A 22,608-nucleotide genomic window follows, 5' to 3' on the forward strand; every position below is an offset into this window, starting at 1 on the left:
GGGTATGAGACAAGTATATCAGTTTCCCAACAAGCTTCTGATATTGAGTCTGATTTATTAATTCAGCATCTTCAAGAATTTGGAGTCCATGATTCATGACCATAGGAGTATCAGCTGGTTTGCAGTCTATCATACCTGTTTCTGTTAGGAGGTCTAGAATATACTTCTTTTGGGATATAAAAATGCCCATGTTTGATCTAAGCACTTCTATTCCCAGGAAATACTTAAGATTTCCAAGGTCCTTCATTTCGAACTCCTTGAAAAGCTTACTCTTCAAGTGTTCTATTTCTTCTGCATCATCTCCTGTTATTATCATATCATCAACATATATGATGAGACAGGTTACTTTAGTACCTCTCCTTTTCAGAAACAAGGTGTGATCGGCATTGCTTTGTTTATACTCAAACTGCTTTATTGCCATAGTGAACCTTCCAAACCAAGCTCTTGGTGACTGTTTTAGCCCATACAAGGCCTTTTTCAATCTGCACCCTTCTCCTTTACCAAAGCCATGTGAGAATCCTGGTGGAGCTTCCATATACACCTCCTTAGACAGGTCTCCATGAAGAAATGCATTCTTTACATCGAATTAATATAAGGGCCAATCTTTGTTTGCTGCAATTGAGAAAAGGACTCTAATGGTGTTGAAGTTTGCTACTAGAGAGAAGGTTTCATCGTAGTCTATCCCATATGTCTGCGTGTATCCTTTTGCTACCAACCTTGCCTTATATCTTTCGATGCTACCATCTGCTTTGTGTTTTATTGTAAAGACCCATTTACAGCCAACGGGTCTTTTTCCAGTAGGTAGTATGCACTTTTCCCAAGTTTTGTTTCGGACTAGTGCATTTATTTCTTCTTCCATGGCTGATTTCCAGTTTTTATTCCTCAGAGCCTCTTCTGTTGTGGTGGGAATGTTTTCAGAGTATAGAGCTGTACTGTAGGTTTTTGCTCCTTGGGACAGATTACCTTCTCCTGGCTTGTTCACAGGGTATTTTGATCTTTGGGATTCAAATTCTGGATCATATCTCTTTGGGGGAACTCCTCTTGTGCTCCTTGGTGGAAGCTCATACCTTCCACGATCATGACTCAGTGATTGATCATTCTTTGTACCTGGGTCTACATTTTCACTTTCAGAAGGTATATTAGTAGGTTCAGGTGACCTAGATTCAGAAATATGGCTCAATTCTGATGTACATACCTCTATGTCATTCTGAACTGGAGACTCAGACATGTTTGGATTAGTAGGCATGGTATTAGGAAGATCACGCTGTACTGTGCTGTCAGTTGCCTCGGCGGTATCGCCTACTTGTTCTTTTTGGTCAGGAACACTCAGTTCAGGATAGACTAACCAGCTTAGATCCTCACTAGGACTCTCCCCCTGAGATCGAAGGTGGTGGTAATAGAATTCGGTTTCAACAAAGTCACAATCCAGAGTAGTATATAACCGTTTTGTAACTGGGTTGAAACAACGGTATCCCTTTTGAGTGGTTCCATACCCCACAAAAACACATTTGACAGCCCATGGTTCAAGTTTATTTCTTTCTCGTTTAGGTAAGTGGACATACACAACACAACCAAAGACTCTAGGTGGTAACGAGTGAGTGGTAGGAACATTGATATGGTTTTTAAGGGTATCCAATGGTGTAGAGAAATATAGGCTTTTTGTAGGGAGGCGATTGGTAAGGTAGTTGGCTGTGGAAATGGCTTCAGGCCAGTAATAGGCAGGAACACATGACTCTATCATCATGGCTCGGGTCATTTCCAAAAGGGTTCGGTTTTTTCTTTCGGCTACGCCATTTTGTTGCGGAGTATCACGACAGGTAGTTTGGTGGATAAGACCATTTGTTTCAGTAAAGACTTCCATATCAATATTCTTATACTCAGTACCATTATCAGACCTAAGAATTCTAATTTGAGTTTGAAATTGTGTTTGTGCCATTTTATAGAAAGTGACAAAAGTCTTATAAACATCAGATTTATTTCTAAGGAAATACACCCAACTCATCCTTGTGCAGTCATCAATAAATGTAACATAATATAGAAAGCCATGATTATTAAACTCGGGAGCTGGTCCCCATACATCAAAATGAATCAAAATAAAAGGCTTATCAGTTCTACTATCACTATTCGGATAAGAATGTTTATACTTTTTGCAAGAATACAGGCTTCACAATCAAAAGAAATGTTTGAACTAAAAAGGGAAGGGAAGAGTTTTTTTAGATAACCTAAAGAAGGATGGCCTAATCGCTTATGCCATGTCCAAAGCTGTTGTTCAACCGTCCCGCGAACAAGCGCTGCTTTACCCTGTTGAGGCATCTGAGTAACATAATATAGTCCGTCTTCCTCAGTACCATGCCTAATAATCTCCCCTGTCTGAGCATCCTGAACAGTACATCCAAGAGAATTCATAAGAACAGTACAGTTTAAATCCTTTGTCAATTGGCTAACAGAAAGTAATTTGTGGGATAAGTCTGGTATAAAGAGGCAATTAGGTAGTTTGATGTTATCAGAAATTTTGACAACACCTGACCCCTTTGTTTTAATTACCTCTCCATTGGCTGTTTGTATGTGATTTTTTTTCTGGTGGGTGGATTTCTTCGAGGTCATTGACATCGAATGTCATAGTGTCAGTTGCTCCACAATCAAAAATCCATTTGGTGTTTTTGTTTGGTCTGCATACTAATCCTACATTACATGGGTTAGTTTCAATTTTCTGATTTTTGGCCTCATTGGTTTGTGAAGTAGTGAATATGGGTCTAGCAGTATTATTGGTTTTTGAGGTTACATTGTTCGGTTTTATGTGGGTATGAGGGTTGAGCTCTTTATATGTGTTATGACAAAGGAGGCTAAACTTATTCCTAATATGTACATCAGAATTTATACCAAAAAAATCTAGGGTTTCTGAATCCATACCTCCCCTCTTCTCTGTCATACCTGGGGTAGAGGAAATGGTGGCCGCTGTTCCCCCTTCGTGACTTGTTTCATTTGCCGCCGGTGTTTCACCGGTACCGATAACTGTATTGCCGGAGCCTTTCTTTTCCCCTTTCTTCTTTCGGTCTCCCCACCAGTCTGGGTAGCCAATTATCTCGAAACACCCTTTCTTTGTATGTCTCGTACCTCCACAGTGGGTACATTTGAGTCCCGCCTTATCGTCTTCTCGTCGGAAATTAGGCTTCTCTGTTCGTCCTTTCACGGCGAAACCTCCACCGATTCCCGATGAGTCTGTCGGTGAGGGTTTCGGTGGTCCAGCGTTCATAATTCCTTGCCGGTTGATCTCTCTTCTGATTATTGCAAAGGCTTCTTCCGGTGTAGGGAGGGGCTCCCGGTTGAGGATGTCCCGTCGATCTTTGTCAAGGGTCTCATCTACCCCTGCTAAGAACTGATACAGTCTGTTTTGTTGTATAATTTGATTATATGTTGTTTTGTCCTCTGGGCTGTTCATCGGGTTCGGTGAGCGCCTGTCAGTTTCCTTCCAGATTCCGGTAAGCTTACTATAGTATACTTCGATTGGGTGTCCCCCTTGCTGGATTTTATTTGCCTTGACCGTAAGGTCGAAAATTTGAAGTCCATCTTTTGTCCCACCGTATAAGGTTTCAATCCCTTTCCACAAATCTCTTGCGGTAGGGTAATCCAGAAACTGATTTTGTAGTTCTGGATCAATGTTTCCGATTATCCAAGAGATTACCAACGAGTCCCGTTGAAACCACTTGGTATATTCTGGATCCTCTTGGCTTGGCGGGGAGGCTGTGATGTGGCTGAGCCTTCCCCTGCCGCCGAGCTCCAGTTGCATTAATTTGGCCCATTTCATAAAATTTTTGTGGTTCAGTTTATCTGGAATTTGGATTGGCTGGATAGTCTGATTAGAGTTTTCTGTGGTAGGCTTATTGGTGTTTAACTGCGATAGCAGTTGCATTAAGTCTTTCATGGTTACCGGTTTTTGGACAACATCTTTGCTCTCGGTTTCCATGGTAGATGATGAGGTTATAGGTTGCCGGAAATCGGAACCTGGCTCTGATACCAACTCAAATTAAACACTGTTTTTGTGGTTTTTTAAAAATCTATCTTAAAGCATACGAGTAGTTACAGCATTATCTACACATACTCTTGCCTTACTTAGCTACAATTACAGTCTGTAAATACTCCTAATCATAGCCTGTAATCACTCCAAGAATCACTCAAGAATCAGAGTGATTTAATTCAATCTACCTAAATATGGAAGGTTTATATTTACAGAATATTCTGGATTTCTAACACGATTACTATTGATACTTCTCCTATGCGCATTCAAGTTATTGATACTCCTATCGTCCATGTTGAACATGACGAAGAAGATGAAGATCTTTGGGGGTTTTCACTTGATGATGTTCTTATGATTGAAGAGGAGGAAAAGTGCCATTCCGACTTCGATCTCTATTCAAACACCAATATCAATGCCATTTTAAAGAAGCAAGGTCATTTCCCAGGAATGACCCTTGGACTCAAGAAGAAAATGGCTGAATCTTGGGGCCATCCTGGTGCACTCAAGAAGGATACTTTTGGCTTGGGATTCAAGCCAACAAAAGAAGATGTGAAACAAGCTTTATTGAAGATGAAGGCTCGCAATAATGCTCGAATCACAAAGACGGAAATGGCCATGGATCCATATCCGTTCACCCTCAATGGCCAGTACATCAAAGAAGGGGAAGACTTCCCATGCTATGAATTTCCTGAGCCATTCGTCCATGATGGGATCCGTGAACCAGGATTCGAGATGTTCCTCGATTGTGACTTTGTTAATGAAGACAAAGAGATCTTCACAACCGAGAAGCCAGCTAGCCCGTACTCTGATGATCTAAGAATCAACCTCCTTTTTGGAATGGAGAAGAATGAGTCCAAGCCGGCCCGCAATGATAACTCCGAGCTCGTTCAAGCTGTCATAGCAAACAAGGATTTTGACCCCTCCGAGTTAATCGTCCAAGCTGACAACATTTCAAGGGGATGGCGAAAGACATTGAGGATCACTACGCCGAGTGGAGAGAAGTTGGAAATAACCGCTGGCGAGGGTCCTATGTTTGATGAGTCTGAGTTGTCTGGGTCCGAGTCTGAGTCTGAGTCTAAGTCTGTAGACGATTCCTTAGAGTCTGAGGCCGACCCTCTTTCTGCTATAGAGTTCTACCCTGAGTCTCCTGTTGAGTCCTCTCTTTCTAGTCCTAATAATTCCGGTGAGGTCGCAGCCGACCTTGCCCCTCTTGATGTATTAGCCAATGAATTCAATAAAATGAGTACCTTTGCTTACGATGCGTGTCATTCCCCTAGCCCTGATCAATATTGCTTTGCTAATGATAAAAATGACAAAGAAATAATAAAAGCAATGGAAGAACACGAAAATAAAACAGCAGTTATCGAAGATACGGAAACAGTAAACATTTCCAATGATACGACTGTTAAAGAAGTAAAAATTGGATTAACACTAAGTCAAGATGAATGCAAAGAGCTAATTAACTTGCTTAGTGAATTTGTTGATGTATTTGCTTGGTCATACCAAGATATGCCAGGAATTGACAGGGATATAGCTCAGCATACGATACCACTCATTCCAGGTATGAAGCCTGTCAAACAAAAGCTGCGCCGTATGAAACCCGATGTGGCTCTCAAAATCAAGGAAGAAATCAGGAAGCAATTGTCCGCAGGTTTCATCAGAGTATCCAAATATCAAGAATGGATAGAAAATGTGGTTCTAGTTCCAAAGAAGGATGGATGGGTCAGAATGTGTGTTGATTACAGGGATCTCAATAAAGCAAGCCCAAAAGATGGGTTCCCATGTACCTCACATTAACATTCTGGTCGATAATACAGCAAGCCATGCACTCCTGTCATTCATGGATGGTTACGCCGGATATAATCAGGTATTGATGGCCGAAGAAGACATGGAAAAAACCACATTCATAACGCAATGGGGTACATATTGCTATACGGTAATGCCATTCGGGTTGAAAAACGCGGGTGCCACCTACCAAAGAACAGCTACAACATTGTTACACGACATGATGCACAAAGAGGTGGAGGTCTATGTCGATGATATGATCGTTAAGTCTAAAGATCGCCCAGGCCATATTATTGCACTTCGCAAGTTCTTTGAAAGACTCCGCAAGTACAACATTAGATTAAATCCAGCAAAATGTGCATTCGGAGTCACGTCAGGCAAATTACTTGGATACGTGATCAGTTCTCGAGGGATTGAAATAGATCCTACAAAAGTAAAGGCGATCATGGCCATGCCACCACCCAAAAATGAGAAGGAGATTCGAGGTTTCATTAGCAGGTTGCAGTATATAAGTAGGTTCATATCAAAGCTCACAGCGATATGTGAACCTATATTCAAGAAGCTCAAGAAAAATGTCCCAGTCACATGGGATGACGATTGCCAATGGGCTTTCGACAAAATCAAAGAGTATTTGGAAAACCCACCCGTGCTAGCGCCATCAATACCTGACTTTCCTCTTCGACTCTACCTTACGGTCACAAGAGAAACGATGGGGGCAATGCTAGCACAAGAGATCGAAAGCAAGGAGAATGCAATCTATTACTTGAGCAAGAAACTTCAAGGATATGAGACGCTATACACACCACTTAAGAAGTTGTGTCTCGCACTTGTATGGGCTGCACAGAAACTAAGACACATGCTCACTCATACAGTGCATGTCGTGTCCAAGATGGATTCTCTCAAATACTTATTCGAAAAAGCAACACTCAATGGCAGATTATCAAGGTGGATAGTCAATCTTGCTCAGTTTGACTTGAGATTTGTGCCACAAAATCCATCAAAGGTTCTGCGGTTTCTGACTTCTTAGCGGACTTTCTGCTAGAAGATGTTGAAAAAGAAGAAAATGAGTACGATTTCCCTGACGGAGATTTACTCATGACTGAAGATGATAGCTGGACACTCTATTTCGATGGAGCTTCAAACCAAAAAGGATGTGGTGTAGGAGTCTTGCTGGTATCACCCAATGAAGAGCACATCCCAATTTCCATGAAGCTCGACTTTGATGTCACCAAAAATGCCGCAGAATATGAAGCATGCATTTTGGGGTTAGAAACAACTGTCGCCTTAGGAATGAAGAAACTCAGAATCTATGGTGATTCTTCACTAATCATTTACAAAATCTCCAAGAGATGGAAAGTGAGAAGTGAAAGTCTCGCTACGTATCAAGCTCATTTAGAAACTCTCACGGAGCAACTAGATGAAGTGGAATATACGTATTTGCCAAGAGAAGAAAACCAATTCGCCGACGCACTAGCTAAATTAGCATCAATGGTGCGAATTCCAACTGATACAATCAGACTGCCACTGACCATAGAAAAAAGATATGAGCCGGCTTATGTTCACGCACTGGACGATGAACAAGAACCACAAGAAGAAGATGAAGAGCCATGGTATACAGACATCCTTAATTATGTGACAAGAGGAGAATACCCTTCTAATACTGATAAAAGGGCACGTCGTGCTTTGAGGCTCCTGGCCTCACAATATGTGCTCATCAGGGGAGAAATCCACAAGAGAACTGCAATGGGAAGAAATCTCTTATTCATAGCCAAGAGAGAAGCACATAAAACCATGGAAAACCTTCATGCCAGTATATGTGGAACACACATGAATGCAAAGATGTTAGTCCAAAAGATTCAACGACAGGTTACTATTGGACTATTATGGAGAGAGATTGTCACGACTACGTCAAGAAATGTATGAAGTGTCAAGTCTACGCAAATTTACAGCATGTTCCACCTTCTCTTCTCTACACATATACTTCTCCATGGCCTTTCTCCACTTGGGGCATCGATATCATTGGAAAAATAACACCACCAGGACAAGGGGGGCATGAATTCATTCTCGTAGCAATCGACTATTTCACCAAATGGGTCGAAGCTGCCTCATATGTAAGCTGACGGCGAAACATGTAGCTCAATTCATTGAGAAAAATATCATATGCCGCTATGGGGTACCACATGAGATGTTCAGTGATAATGGAACACATTTCCAAGCCGAATGCGCGAAATTATTACAGAAATATCATATCAAGCATCACAGATCATCACCTTACAGACCACAAACAAATGGTGCAGTCGAATCGGCCAACAAAAATGTAAAAACTATCATCGAAAAGATGACAGAAAATTACAAGGATTGGCCAAGTAAGCTACATTTCACCCTTTGGGGTTATCGAACGTCTGTTCGTACATCAACGGAGGCTACACCTTTCTCTTTGGTTTATGGAGTTGAATCTGTACAACCAATTGAACTCGAAATCCCTTCTCTTCGAATCGCATTGGAAAGCCAACTAGATGAAGTCGAATGGATTAGAGCAAGATACGATGAACTGGTCTTACTTGATGAAAAACGCTTGGCAGCTTTGCATCATGTCCAAACCTACCAACAGCGTATGGCGCGACATTTTAATAAAAAAGTGAAGACCAGGAACATCAAAGAGGGTGACCTAGTGCTTAAGGAACTTCGTAAAAATGTGTTAGATCCAAGAGGAAAATTCAGACCGAATTGGTCAGGCCTGTACATTGTTAAAGCCATCTTGTCTGGCGGAGCGGCACAATTGGTAGACATGGACGGTAATGGCTTCCACAATTTAACCAACTTGGATCAACTCAAGAAATTCTATGCCTAGTCGCATGGGTTCATGACCCAATGGAGCTACGTTTGGCCTGATTCCTTTTTAGGATACGTAGGCAACCCCTCAAGGGGGCCCGGCCACTTTTAAAAATAAAAATTCTCCCTCTGTTGATCAAATATGCGCGTCAGTTCATCATTGCGTCACAAAAAAAAAAAAAAGGGAAATTGCCGCGACACGGGACATTCCACCGTGTCACGGTACTGTTCACCGTGGCACGGTGGCCCTGAGCATAAAAAAATAAAAATAAATAAAAAAAATGGGGAAACTGCCGTGACGCGGGAATTTGTAACGTGTCACGGTGGAATTTCAGGTTTTCCGTTTTTTTTTTTTTTTTTAGTGACGCATTCGTTGCGAATTCATTGTTTGTTCGAGGTTTTTTTAATTTTCGTTCTTCCATTGCGTCCGACTCCTTGACTCGGATAAATAAATAATAAATAAAAGTCATTGTAATTTTTTATTTTTAAGGCTGAAATAAATGTGCTATTATTATTAAAATAAATGCGATTACAATTATTGGCATCATATGCCTTATTTTAAATAAAAATTATAAATCATAAAAAGCAAAGCACTATTGATCTAATCTCTCTTCACTTTAGGAACATCCTTCTCTTGGTCAATTAGGTCGGCCTTCACCATTAATGTGTCTTTCGTAGCCCGAACCGTCACACCCCTTGTCGAACTTTCACCCCTTTCACCTTTCTTGAATTTCTTCGGTTGTTTCTCCCTATAGACCATCTTTTCTTTACCCTTTCTTTTAACATAATTCTTCTTTCTTGGCATTATAGGAGTCTTAAACTCAATCCCTTGTGTTCTCGGACCTAGACGATCTTTAGGAGGGGCTTTCTTATTTCCAAGACGACTCTTCACATCAGACTTGCGTGATCCGAATCGTTTCCTCCTACTTCTAGGGTTCAACCATGCCTTGTATGCACTAGATAAAGGAGGAGGATCTTGGTCACTTGCAGATACGGTCCACAAAGGTCTTCCAACTCAATAATTCTCGTACTTATGAACGTTACTTTCATGCAACGATGCTTCACGAGGACTATCGTTGTAGCGTGGAACTACTTGTTCAAGTCCATACTACCGCATCAGCCGAGAAGGGCAATAAAAGGTTAGTTTTGAGATACTAGGAACACGGCAATATGGAGTATCATTCGTGCCAACCATCCTAGTAAGCCTCCACCAAGGCACCACCCAACGAATGGAAAATTCCCTCTTTGCAAAGAAATTTTTCCAATCTTCATACGACATGTTAGCAGAGTAATTCTTTTTCCTGCGGACTAGATCGTTAGGGCCATATTTTTCAACATCGTCGAGGGCTTCAAATAATTCTAAACGCTCCATCAACAAAATCTGCAAAAAAAAAAAAGAAAAGAAAAAAATATCAGTGATAAAAAAAAAAAAAAAAAAAAAAAAAAAAAAGAAAAGAAAAATTGCAGATTCCCGTGACACGGCAAGTTTCACCGTGTCACGGCAGACATCCACCGTGACACGGTGCCTGTTTTGTGTCACGGGGGTTACTCGGAGCGTATTTTTACCTGCAGCAGTACCAGAGAGCCCCTCCTGATGGCTTTCCGGTCAGCTTTTGCTTTGTCAAGGCCACGAAATGTTTCTCCAAGGCACGTCGGCATAGGAGATCTTCCAGATTCGACATGTTCAAGCACAGACGCTAGACAAGCATGTCCTACCCTACCGTTTGCAAATAAAAGCTTGCTAAACATGCAAAAAAATATATGCCCTTCTACGATATACATGATAAGACTAAGAGATAGGGCGATAAAAATATAAATTTGCAAGTTTTTCTAAGTCTACCTCATTACCACAAACAATTCTATTTAAATCTGGATCTGTTAGATTCAGATGGCGTTCAAAATCTTGGTAATAATATTCACGTAGGGTAGGCATGGCAATAAGATTTCTAGCAGGAAATCCAAAGATTGCACCGAATTCCTCCGTTAGGGGACAGATTTCATCATAATCAAATTTAAAACAGTGTGTTTCTGGACTCCAATAATCTAATGTTGCCCTAAGAAAATCATGTTCAATAGCTACATGTCGCAGAGCTAGCAAACCCCTAACATGAAATAATTCTAACTCTCTTTTTTCAGCATTGGTCAAAGAGTAAGACCAGTCGCGCATTGTATTATCAAAATTCTGAGACATGATTATTGAAATATGAAATTCTAAATCATTTTATGTTCCGTAATTATGCATATCATGAATATACTGGTCTTATTTTATAGCAAAAGTGCTCGACACTGCCAGAAATTATCTTTTCATACGCGTAAAACACACCGCTGAGTAACACGCGTACCGTGACACGAGAAGTCCCACCGTGTCACGCGTTTTCTTTTTTCATCTTTTCCCGTATCTATCTGGATTTTTTATAGTATTTTATCTTCACCGTTTATTTTTCAGTTTTCTAAGAGTTTTATTTCTAATAAAATTCTGAACTTTTTTATCTTTATTATTATTTTCTTTTTTTTTTATTATTATTATCCTTATTTTATTTATTGATTTTTTCATCACTTTAATATTTTATTTCTTTATTTCTTTACTTTTTCTTGTCTTTTTATTTCTTTTTCTTTTGGGGAAGGTAATTTTATTTATTTAGTCATCACTTTAATATTCCTTATCATTTTATTTATTTTTGCTCGTCTTTTTATTTCTTTTTCTTTTGGGGAAGGTAATTTTATTTATTTAGTCATCACTTTAATATTCCTTATCATTTTATTTATTTTTGCTTGTCTTTTTATTTCTTTTTCTTTTGGGGAAGGTCGGTACCCTCCATTACTCCACTTATATTTTTTGTCGCGTCATTAATAAATACACGATCACACACAATGAGTCTCAAGCACACACTAACACACAATAATAAATACATAAACTATGAATAATGTACGAAAGAGTCATAATAAATAAACATGTCAAGTGTCACCATAGTATGTACAAATAAAAACCCTCGGTCAAAAGTCTCTAGAGCCATAATCAGTATCATCTCCACCCTGCGAATATGGGAACGGTGAGCCAAAGAGTCCCTCCATCATCTGAGTAAAGGGAGTAGTGTTCCTACTAGTCCCTGTGACCCCAGCGGTAGTCAAACTCAAGGCAGGACCCGTCCAGCCGGAAAACGGTGTAGACTGGCTCAAAGACACAGGAATCGTCGGTGAAGGCATCGTCCCGTACATCGGAACTGAGAACAAGCCCGACACCGGTGGAGGAATCCCGGACAATGGAGCTAAAAATGAACCAGGATCCAAGGGAGTCAAAACAGAGCCAAGCTCAGGCTGTGGAGGCTGTGAAAACGACTGCCGCTGCCCCTAACTCTGGCCCGGAAAGCGCTGGGAAGACCGAGGTTGCTGCCACTGAGTAGTCTGAGTCTCCCGCTGAGAATGAAAACGCCGGTGAATCTCAGGAGATCGTCTACCACGACCAAGCTCCTCCTCGTCCGAGCCTCTGTGCCTCGAGCGCGAGCGGGACCTCCGTTGCTCCTGAAAGATACAAAATCAAAAGGTGTCAACAGTGCAAAATAAAACAAATGGTAGAAGTAAAAAAAAAATGAATGATACCTCAAGAACGCCGCTAGAGCTCCGACAACTCGCACCACGCCGAAGCTTGATAATGCAATACTTCAGGGCGTCAACCAGCTTCATGAGTCCTATCATCTCCGGGCGGTTAGGCTGAGGATAAAACAGAGAAAACTCAGTAACAAGCGGTGTTAAAAGGATGAATAATGCATAAAAAAAAAACTTACCAGCTCAAAGACCTCGGGCAGAGACTCCTGCGCCTGTCTGTAACCCTCTGGCGCGTCAGCAATATGATCCTCGGTGATACCAATCGGCCCTGGATAGCGGACAGACTGAGGAGGAATCTCGATCCTCCCCACAGGGCGAATATTCGTCTGAAAATATGATCGAATAATCAAGTTATTCGACTATTTAAAACAGAGACTAGTAACGAAGATCCTCAGAAGAAATCATACCTCAGGAAGACGGGGTGGAGGAGCCAGAGAGGGAAGCAAGTCCCGCGCATAGTCACTTTCTATGTGTACAAGCTCCTGCCATGGAAAAGTATAGCGCTCTCCCCTGTTTATCAACTCTCTGATTAAGCGTGAGTCCAGCATCGACTCTGGTGGAGATGAGGGCACCACAAAGCGATCGCCGCTATGCTGACGAACGACTCGCTCCCCCAAATACCAGACAAAGCGTCCGGTACCAACCAAAATGGTGCGGTGCGCTGAAAGACGCAAGGCCTCAGGTAGATCAGTCATCCCGGCCCAAGGACGATACTGGACATCAATGGCAACCTGAAAACCATAAAAAGTTGGCGTGAAACAACGGAAATTAAACAACGTCAGAAGGAAAATAACAGGAAACAAAACTAATCCTTACGCCAACAAAAGAGGTGCCTCGGCTTAGTAGCCCACGCAGTGCAGGGACGGACTCCACCAGCGACTCTCCTCGATCACGCCAGCTGGCCCCGACAGGGAAATCATGGACCGCTCCACGACGCCGGCGAGGAGCCAAGCCTGGGAAGTACTCGTAGAACCATAGCTGCGATGAAAAGTAATCTTTAGAACATGAGTCGAACAAGTTAAAGTGAAACAAAAAGGGCAAAGATCATCACCTCTACGACTCTCCACAGACCATAGACGGTGATGGGAGACTCGTCATTCAGCTGCCGACAGCCATGACGTAGCAATAAGAGAAGATCGGCGTATCCAAGGCTGGCCCAGCTATAGTATCCTATCTCATGGATCCTAACCAAAAAGGGGAGGTAGCAAAGGAGTACGCGTGAACTCCTATCAGGAGAAAGGGTCATGGAGACCAGAATCAGGATGAAGATCCGCACCCGCTGCTCAGCCGATGTATCCTCCATGTCAAAGCCACGAGCTAAAACTGAAGCCAGCTCCGATCGCTTGCTCCTAGGACCACCTTGAGACACAGGTCGGGTCCTGATATGCTGAACGACCGGACCCAACAAATCAGTTATCTCAGCCGATCCCCAAAACAGATCAGACATCTGAGCTACAGCCCGGTCGGTGAAGCGCAGCCCGCTAATCATACTGAAGTCTAGAGGGGTCACTGTCATCTCCACCCAAGCAAAATGAAAAGTGTTGGTAGTATCCAAGAAATACTCCAACAATGCGCGAACGACCATCGCACCGCAACCCCGGGGGCTGCGAAACCCTACAACCGCCGTATAGAAATCTACTAAACTAGCCGATTCCCATAGGGTGTTCGTAGCAGGATCCCTCGTAATGATCTGGTGAAGTCGAGGGATCAAATCGCCGGCTCCAGAACCGTGGTGGCGAAGCGTGCCATCGACTATGCCGGAGAGTGGGCAATGAGAAACATGATTTTCACGGCAGAAAACCAACTGGTCTGGAGTCCACGGAGGTGGAACCCACCTACCTCTACTCGTAGAAGCCCGAGGCTCAGACTCTAAAGCATCGTCGTCCATACCCTCAGGAATAGTGGGAGTGTCCTCCCGAAAAGCAAGACGCCGGCCGTGGGTAGAAAGATCGCAATCCCGTCGCCTAGGCATGCTATCATAAAAATCTAAATGCTTAGCATCATTTCCTAAGACATTTAATTCAAGTTGCATTTTTACAAAAATAAAGATCTAAATGCTTAGCATCATTTCCTAAGACATTTAATTCAAGTTGCACTTTTATAAAAATAAAGATCTAAATACTTAGCATCATTTCCTAAGTTATTTAGTTATTTATCGAATTATACGCTAAATTTTTACCTCCAGGCTAAAAATTCGCGAAATTATGGTATTTAGTTTCTCCATGACAAACTAATACTACAGTTCTCCTAGCCGCATGATACTATGTTCGATGACAATATAGTACATACGCAAAATATGTTTCGAAGTTGCACAAAAACAATAAATCAACACATCATGAAATATTTCACAAGGTTTACCACCATTTTTTCACCATTTTAAGAAGTAACATGAACATCATTTCACAAAAGTAGTACCCAAAAATGGTGATTTGCTCAATTATCCATCAAATCATGCAATTTTTGTCTCAAATTTCTCACAAACACACATACATACATATACAAGTAAAATCATGGCAAGAATTTCAACATAAAACCTCAAAATCAAAAATCCCCAAATTGATTTTTAAGGGTTTTTCATGAAATTACTTATTTGAAGCCAATTCGAGACAAAAATCAAAGGAAACTTACATGGATGCTTGTAGAGAGTCGAAAATGAGGAAAATAGCAAGAAATTAGAGCAAAATTGGTGAAAATTTGAGCTCCAAAAGCTCGAAAAACTTCGAAGAGCTGCGCAGCCGCCGTGACACGGTTGAGCTTGGCTGCGGCTCCGTGGACGATCGTCGTGTCACGGGAAGAGCGGAGACCGCCGGAGCCCTATTGTGCAGCAACAGCACCGACGAATAACAGCAAGATGAACAGCAGCAGCTCGTAGCAGAGCAAAAATAAAAAAAAATAAAAAAAGAGAAAGAAAAACGGAAGCCGCCGTGTCACGGTTGTCGTTCCCGTGTCACGGTGAGGCCGGACGACCGTCGGTTAATTTAACCGTGGCAAGGCGATATGTGTGAGCAAGAATATGAAAATGGAGAAGATAGAGAGAGGAGATGAATAAGGAAATGGCGAAATGGTGAAAAAAAGTGAAGCAGAAGTGTGAATTTAAAGCCAAAAAGTAACCGTTACGCACCCCGTTCACCGTGCCACGGTTACCGTTACCGTGTAGCGGTACACTGATGACGTGGCGTGCTGGGATTCGTCGGTAAAAAGCACAATGATGCACGCGTTGACCAATTCAAACAGGAAAAATAAAAAAATAAAAAAATGTGTAAAATACCCCCGTGACACGGGGTTTCTTCCCGTCTGACGGGAGTTGTTACCGTGTCACGGCAAAAAAGCTACGTGGCACGACAGCTCTGCGCATTGTCAGCGAATATTCCTAGTGTTTTTGACCAGTTTGAATGATTTTCCGAGGTTATCGGGCGGTTATTTTTCGCTGGAATTACGCGGAAAATTTTAACTGATACTTAAAGGGGACTAAAATTACCATTTTACCCCTAGCAAGCATCAAAGTCTATTTTTCGGCATTTTTAAGCACCTAATATGGTCGGATAATCGACTTAATGGTGTGAATCATCTGCAGCCCACGTTCGGGGATAATCGAACCATCATACACTTACAAATTTCAGCAATCGTCGGCTTTCCTCAGGTTTAGAAAGCGTTATCGGTGGATTTTTCTTCAAGTTTAGAAAACCGCCAAATTCCTGTGTCGGCTTTCCTTAGGCATGGAAAGCGTTATCGGTGGATTTTTCTTCAAGTATAGAAAACCGCCAAATTCCTTTGTCGGCTTTCCTCAAGCATGGAAGGCATTATCGGTGGACTTCTTCAAGCATAGAATGACACCAAATTCGTTAGTCGACTTTCCTCAGGCATGGAAAGTATTATCCGGTAGCTTTCTTCAGGCTTAGAAAGGTACCAAGCTCTTCAGTCAGCTTTCCTCAAGCATGGAAAACGTTTCAACGAATGTCACTCGGTGGATTCCTTCAAGCTTAGGAAGCTGCCAAATTCGTTTGTCACCAATACACTGGTGCCAGATACGTGTTTTATCCCTTTACTCTTTTATCATTAGAACTAACATTTTTCTGCAGGTATCGGCGTATACAGAGTGATTTAGGATCGCAGAACGTCTTAAATCATTCTCCGTCCCTATCGGCTACTTTGACTATCGTCTTCGAAACTGACGTTTCTACAAACTCAGTCAAAGTGGGGGCTTCTATAGACACCTAAAAATGTCTCCCCAAAACCAAACCCGATGATGAACAACCTTTCACCGCCACTATTGGTCGGGTTCAGTATTTAATCCCGAGAGTGCTTAAAAAATCGTATTTGATTAAATTCATATTTTTGAATAGTCCATGGATTAGCCTTGATGTTTGGTAAAAGCATAGTTTTAATTTCAGCCCAAACTTATTATTTAATTTTAGCCCAAACCTTTTTTATTTTATTGTTTTATTATTTTTTTTTGGCCCAAACCTTTTATTTATTTTTTTTTAATTATTTTCTTATTTTAGACCAAATAATAATAAGTCAGAAAAGGCCCGAAATTATCAATCGGCACTTAAAATGCCGAATGAAATTAGGGTTAGAAATGTACTTAAATGGAAAAACAGGCTGAAAATTCCCGCGCCACAGTAGGTACCCGCCGTGTCACGGGAATCCTTCCCGTCTAACGGTGGGATTTCCCATGGCACGGGAAGTTTGCTGTGACACGGGACATTCCGTGTCTTATCCGCGTAAACCCTTGACGCGTTTTCTATCCCGTTTTCTGAAAATTTCCCGCGTCACACCAAAAATGTACCGTGGCACGGGAAAGTGTGCCGTCTGACAGTGGGAATCCCGTGTCACGGCACAGTTTGCCGTGTCACGGGATACTTTTTTAGGGTTTTTATCATTTTAGGGTTCCGTGTGTTTCCTCAGCACATTTTCCCTATAAATACCCCCTCATTTCTGATGTACGGGGCATCAATTAATTCTTGGATTTATTTTTCTCTCTTCTATGCTTTAGCCTAAACACTAGCCTACCCTTTTTCTCTTCAAAATTCCTTCTTCAAGTGCTCAAAGGAGTCCATACTTTACTCGTGGTTCTGTCCTTAAGCCAAGGCGTGAAAGGTAGAACTGTTTGAGGGTTTGGCCCCAAATCAACTCTACTTTATTTAATTTAATTTAATTATTGTTTTATTATTTCCTTGAAGTTACTAACTCGTTTATTATTTTGTAGTTGCAAATAAACAGAATCAAAGTAAGAATCATGTTCCTTTTATTTCTATTATTTTTCTAACGATTTTATGTTGTTGGAATTGTGATTAAATTGTTTCCAATATTAATGTTTGTTCTATTATATTTATTGATCACCATATTGCATGTTTAAAGGGAATATGTAATTGAAAATCACGCCTAATAAGATAATTTGGACAACCAGTTTAGGTTCCTTTTTAATCTTGTTATTAATTCAAGTGATCACAAATATTTTAGAATTATATGTTGCATTAATATTAAACCAATTTAGCTTAATGATAGTTTGGAGCAAATTGATTCTTTGTTTGTATGCCTTTGAGATCACAGGAATCACTTTTCACTATAAGAATCGAGTAGAGGCCAATACGGGCGAATGTGACTCCATGACTCACTTCGTACCATCATCTCTGATCCTCCTTTCGTAGTTCCGAACCATATGGAGTTAGTAATCTCATGGATTATGAATGGGGTGTAACCTTCACGGGTCAATCGTTGTTTCCTTCGTTGTCCCTTTATCGTGGTTGCCTTTTATGATCCGTGAACGGTTTACAAGTTCCTTAAAACTTGTTGGCGGCTCCCTACTTTATTTGTCCCTAATCGTTGTCCCTAATCGTAATGTCAATTCCCACTTCCTATGAGTGCCAAGCATATTCACCACATGCTTAACGTAGGCGCACTTCAAACGACGCCTACAAGTAGGAACCTGCAATAGTAAATTAAGTAACTCGCTCTCAACAAGTGTATGGACCACGTTAATATTTTCACCAAATTTGATTGTAATAAAATTACCTCGCTCTCAACAATTGGATCATCCCCGACGCCTTTTGGATGATTACATGAGTCCATTGGAGTATTCGAGGGCAACGGAAAGATCGGCAAGTTCATGTGCTTCAAAATTGCATTGAATTGACATTGCAAATTGTTCTTGCACCTCGTTGCGTATCTCCGCCTTAAGTGATTCCTTTTACTTTTCATTCATACAACGTGGAGAATTAACACTTGATCACTTCTTCCTGATCCAGTGTATTCTGGACCCATCACCTTTTCCCACCCTAGTTGTTTTCCTCCAGATCCAATAACTCACCCAGGGTGATATGGTTTTCCAAGATCTAAGGTGAAAGAATCGTTGTCTATGCTTAGAGTGAGCTTGCCTTCAACTACTTCTGACGTATGCTTGAGTTGTAACAACACCAAAAAAATTCCAGTGCAAAGTTAGGTTGTAGTTTATATGAAAATACATAATAATAAGGTGGTAATATTATCATAAGTATCATAGATTTCTCACAAGTGCATCTGCTACAACTTTATTTTCCGGACGCGAGATAACATACTTGTCGGTGCCCTTGTCGATACCATGCATAGCACACCACTAATCAATTGCACGAACTACCAAAGTGGAGATCGTGGACGACATTGGTTTATTAGATATTGATGCTTTGATGCGGGATATAGACCCTCTTTGATCCACTGACAAGGGGAAAACTAGGTTGTTATCTAATCTTCCCTCGGTCAAACTAAATTTATAAACACTTAACAAACCCTAATACGAGTATAGCGGAAAGTCAAGGGTCGAACCCAAAGGAACGGAAATGTTCAAGCACTTTTAATTATGCTCCTAAGCTAGGTCGACGACGAAGGTAAGAGAGAATACTAACAACTAACAAAACAAGTAACCAAGGAAATAAAACACTAGGAGCGGGGATCAACAAGTAATCATGTCTATTGTAACAACTTGGAAGAGCATGCCAATCAAAGGTTGTGATGACTAATGATAAGAGCAATCAATTGGAACCAAAGAGCTATCTCCTAATTGTTATGCTAGGGTTCACTATGAATAACAAAACAAGATAATCACAATCAAAACCAATCGATAATTGCAATCCCTAAGTCAATTGTTTGTGTCATTAGCAATTACAATGCAATCTAGCATAATTCTCAAGGCCTAATCGAATTACACCATGCAAACTTACATTAATCACTTTAATCTTAACAATTAATCAACACAATCCCCAAATTAATCACAATTAATTAATTATACAAGTTTCACCCAATTCCTAGCCAACAACTACTCAAATATCATCATCTATCAACAATCAACTAAAGGAATCAAGAATCAACAAAATATCAAGAACAATTACACTAAACAAGCATCAAACATCAAAATCAATTCAAACAAACATGAAATTGAATAAAGCAATAAGGTAAGATAGAGTTAAGAATGCTCATTGATAATAGAGATGATCTTAAACACAATTGTCACACTTGTATCTTCAATCACTCAATCATCATTGAAATCCTTCACTTTCTCTCTCTAAAACTACTCCTAATCTAGAGAGAGGAACTCCTAATCTAAGCTAATCATCCTTAGAGGAGAGAGAAACTATCCTAAACTAAAGTAATTCATGTATGAAGAATAAAAAAGGCCGTACACTATATATACAAAAGGAGGAAATAAATGAAATCGCAAGTAAAACCCAAAAAGCCGCGCTCGCAGTGAAATCGGCCGCGCCCGCGGGGCTAGGCCCACACCCGCGGGGTGCCCGCGGCTAGCCCTCTCCAAGTTCTTGGTCAAAAAAGGGCAGAAATAGGTTGCGGCAGCCCCGCGCCCGCGGCTACTGTAGCCCGCGCCCGCGGAAAGCTTACGGCAGATTTGTAGGGACAACTTTGGAAGGCTGTAACTCACAATATAAGATATGTATGAAGGCGTGCAACAGATCATTGAAAAGCTCTTCAAGTCTAGTTTCCAACCCAACTTGAGTCACCTCAATCCAATCTTTAAAACTCGATATATGGCTTAAACAATGCACAAAGTTCCTTTTTGATAATTTGCAAGCCTTCATTTTCCTTTGTTTCTTGGATTGGCTTGACTTGCGTGCTTGGCTTCCCTAAATTGGCTCCGTTAAATTCCTTGTATGCACTTGAGCTCCCTCCTTGATTATTAAATCCACGGGAACTCGACATACCTACAAAACAACACAAAGAAACGGAGAAGCGAGAGAAATAGTCGAGAAATGAATAAAATGATAAGAAAACCATTAAAAGCACGCATTTCTCTAAACTAACACAAAAACATGCAAATCAAGCATTATTCTCTAAAAACACGACATAACCAACTACAAACGAGCATAGGAATGTAAAGAAAACATACCCTAAAGGTGCCATAAATGGCACGGATCAAATTCCCCCAAGCTAAACTTTTGCTCATCCTCAAGCAAAACAAAATCCAACACAAGGGAAAAATGAAGACATTATTCAAGAAAAGAAAGAAACAAGAAAACTAGAGAAGATGGGAATATACACTAACTCACTTTCTTAGGAATCACAATCAATTTTAGCAACTAAAGACAAGCCATTTAAACCCTAGATCGCCCTAGAGAACGAGTGATGCTCTCGTAAAGGTTTCCTAAGAGATTAACCTATAGTTATCATAATAATACAAACAAGGAAAAGCATGAGAAGAAAATCAAAAGAAAAGAAGAGCAAACACATGTTCATGAAAGCACTTTTCCAGATGTTTAATCACAAATGAATGCAAATATTTCTAAACAAGTAAGGGAGTGCACGTTCCAACATACCCGAGGTTGATTGAAACATAAACATGCTAAGCATAGGAACTAGAGAAATGCAATTCACTTCCATCCCAAATGGTCTTACCGCGTTCTCCCTACTAGTCTCATATCTTCCCTTAATGAGCATCTCAAAAGTTCCACGAAGGAACCGGAAAAAGATATAATTTTGGGCTACTCGACGTCTTGACAATTCATACCCTCTCCTTAGGAATTAACTCATAATTCCCTCCCTTGGTATATGACTCAACCTCTAGGTCGAAAGGACTTTCCCAATGGTTGTAACGTAAGGGAAAAAAGGGTGAGGGTAGGCTCAAAATTTAGAATTTTGCGGTATTCCTAATTAGTGAAGCAAAGGGTGATCAATCCTCAACACCATAATCAAGAAGTCACCAAACAAAAACAAACTAACACCCCCAGCTTATTCAAAGCTATAACCAGAATCATATATACAAAAAGCTTAAACGCTTCTCTCCAAAGCTTAAAGGAAGCATTGTCCTCAATGCTTGAAAAGGGGAAAAGAAATCACATCAAAATATTTTTGATTTTTCATTTTTTTTTTATTTCTTTTTGGCCGATTTCTCCGCGGGCGGGACTTTCTGGGTTTTATTTGCGATTTCATTTATTTCCTCCTTTTGTATATATAGTGTACGACCTTCTTTATTCTTCATACATGAAATATTTTAGATTATGATAGTTTCTCTCTCCACTAAGGAGAATTAGCATAGATTAGGAGTTCCTCTCTCTAGATTAGGAGTAGTTTTAGAGAGAGAAAGTGAAGGATTATAAACGTGATTGAGAGATTGAAGATATAAGTGTGACAATTGTGTTCAAGATCTTCTCTATTATCAATGAGCATTCTTAACTCTATCTCACCTTATTGCTTTATTCAATTTCATGTTTGTTTGAATTGATTTTGATGTTTAATGCTTGTTTAGTGTAATTGTTCTTGATATTTTTGTGAATTCTGAATTTCTTTAGTTGATTGTTGATTATATGATGATGTTAGAGTAGTTGTTGGCTAGGAATTGGGTGAAACTTGTATGATTGATTAATTGTGATTAATTTGGGAATTGTGTTGATTGATTGTTGAGATTAAAGTGATTAATGAAGGTTTGCATGTGTGTAATTCGATTAGGCCTTGAGAATTATGCTAGATTGCATTGTAATTGCTAATGACACGAACAATTGATTTAGTAATTGCAATTATCGATTGGTTTTGATTGTGATTATCTTAGTTTGTTATTCATAATGAACCCTAGATTAACAATTAGGAGATAACTCTTTGATTCCAATTGATTGCTTTGATCATTAGTTTTCACAACCTTTGATTAATCTGATCTTTCCAAGTTGTTGCAATTGACATGACTACTTGTTGATCCCTGTTCCTAGTGTTTTATTTCTTTGGTTACTTGTTTTGTTAATTGTTAGTATTCTACCTTTACCTTTGATTTTGACCTAGCTTAGGCGCATAATTGAAAGTGCTTGAACATTATCGTTCCTTTGGGTTCGACCCTTGACTTGCCTCTATACTCGTATTAGGGTTTGTTAAGTGTTTATAAATTTAGTTTGACCGAGGGA

General features: G+C 40.5%; 1 protein-coding gene across 1 annotated transcript; it reads right to left on the reverse strand.

The window, feature by feature from the left end:
- Nucleotides 1-2,088: 2,088 nt before the first annotated feature.
- On the reverse strand, nt 2,089-3,964 carry LOC145572071 (uncharacterized). The gene is made up of 2 exons (XM_081631092.1): nt 2,545-3,964; nt 2,089-2,468 (listed from the first exon to the last, which is right to left on the reverse strand). The coding sequence occupies exons 1-2, from the start codon at nt 3,962-3,964 to the stop codon at nt 2,089-2,091; spliced, it is 1,800 nt and encodes a 599-aa protein (XP_081487218.1).
- Nucleotides 3,965-22,608: the final 18,644 nt, after the last annotated feature.

The sequence above is a fragment of the Chenopodium album genome, chromosome 2, assembly GCF_948465745.1.
Source record: "Chenopodium album chromosome 2, dcCheAlbu1.1, whole genome shotgun sequence".
In the NCBI taxonomy this organism is placed as follows: Eukaryota; Viridiplantae; Streptophyta; class Magnoliopsida; order Caryophyllales; family Amaranthaceae; genus Chenopodium; species Chenopodium album.

Excerpts from the sequence above, each read along its gene's own strand:
- LOC145572071 (XM_081631092.1), bottom strand. The coding sequence starts at position 3,964 with ATGGAAACCGAGAGCAAAGATGTTGTCCAAAAACCGGTAACCATGAAA. Across the intron at positions 2,469-2,544 it reads TACAAACAGCCAATGGAGAG|ACTTATCCCACAAATTACTT; the intron begins GTAATTAAAACA and ends TCTTTATACCAG.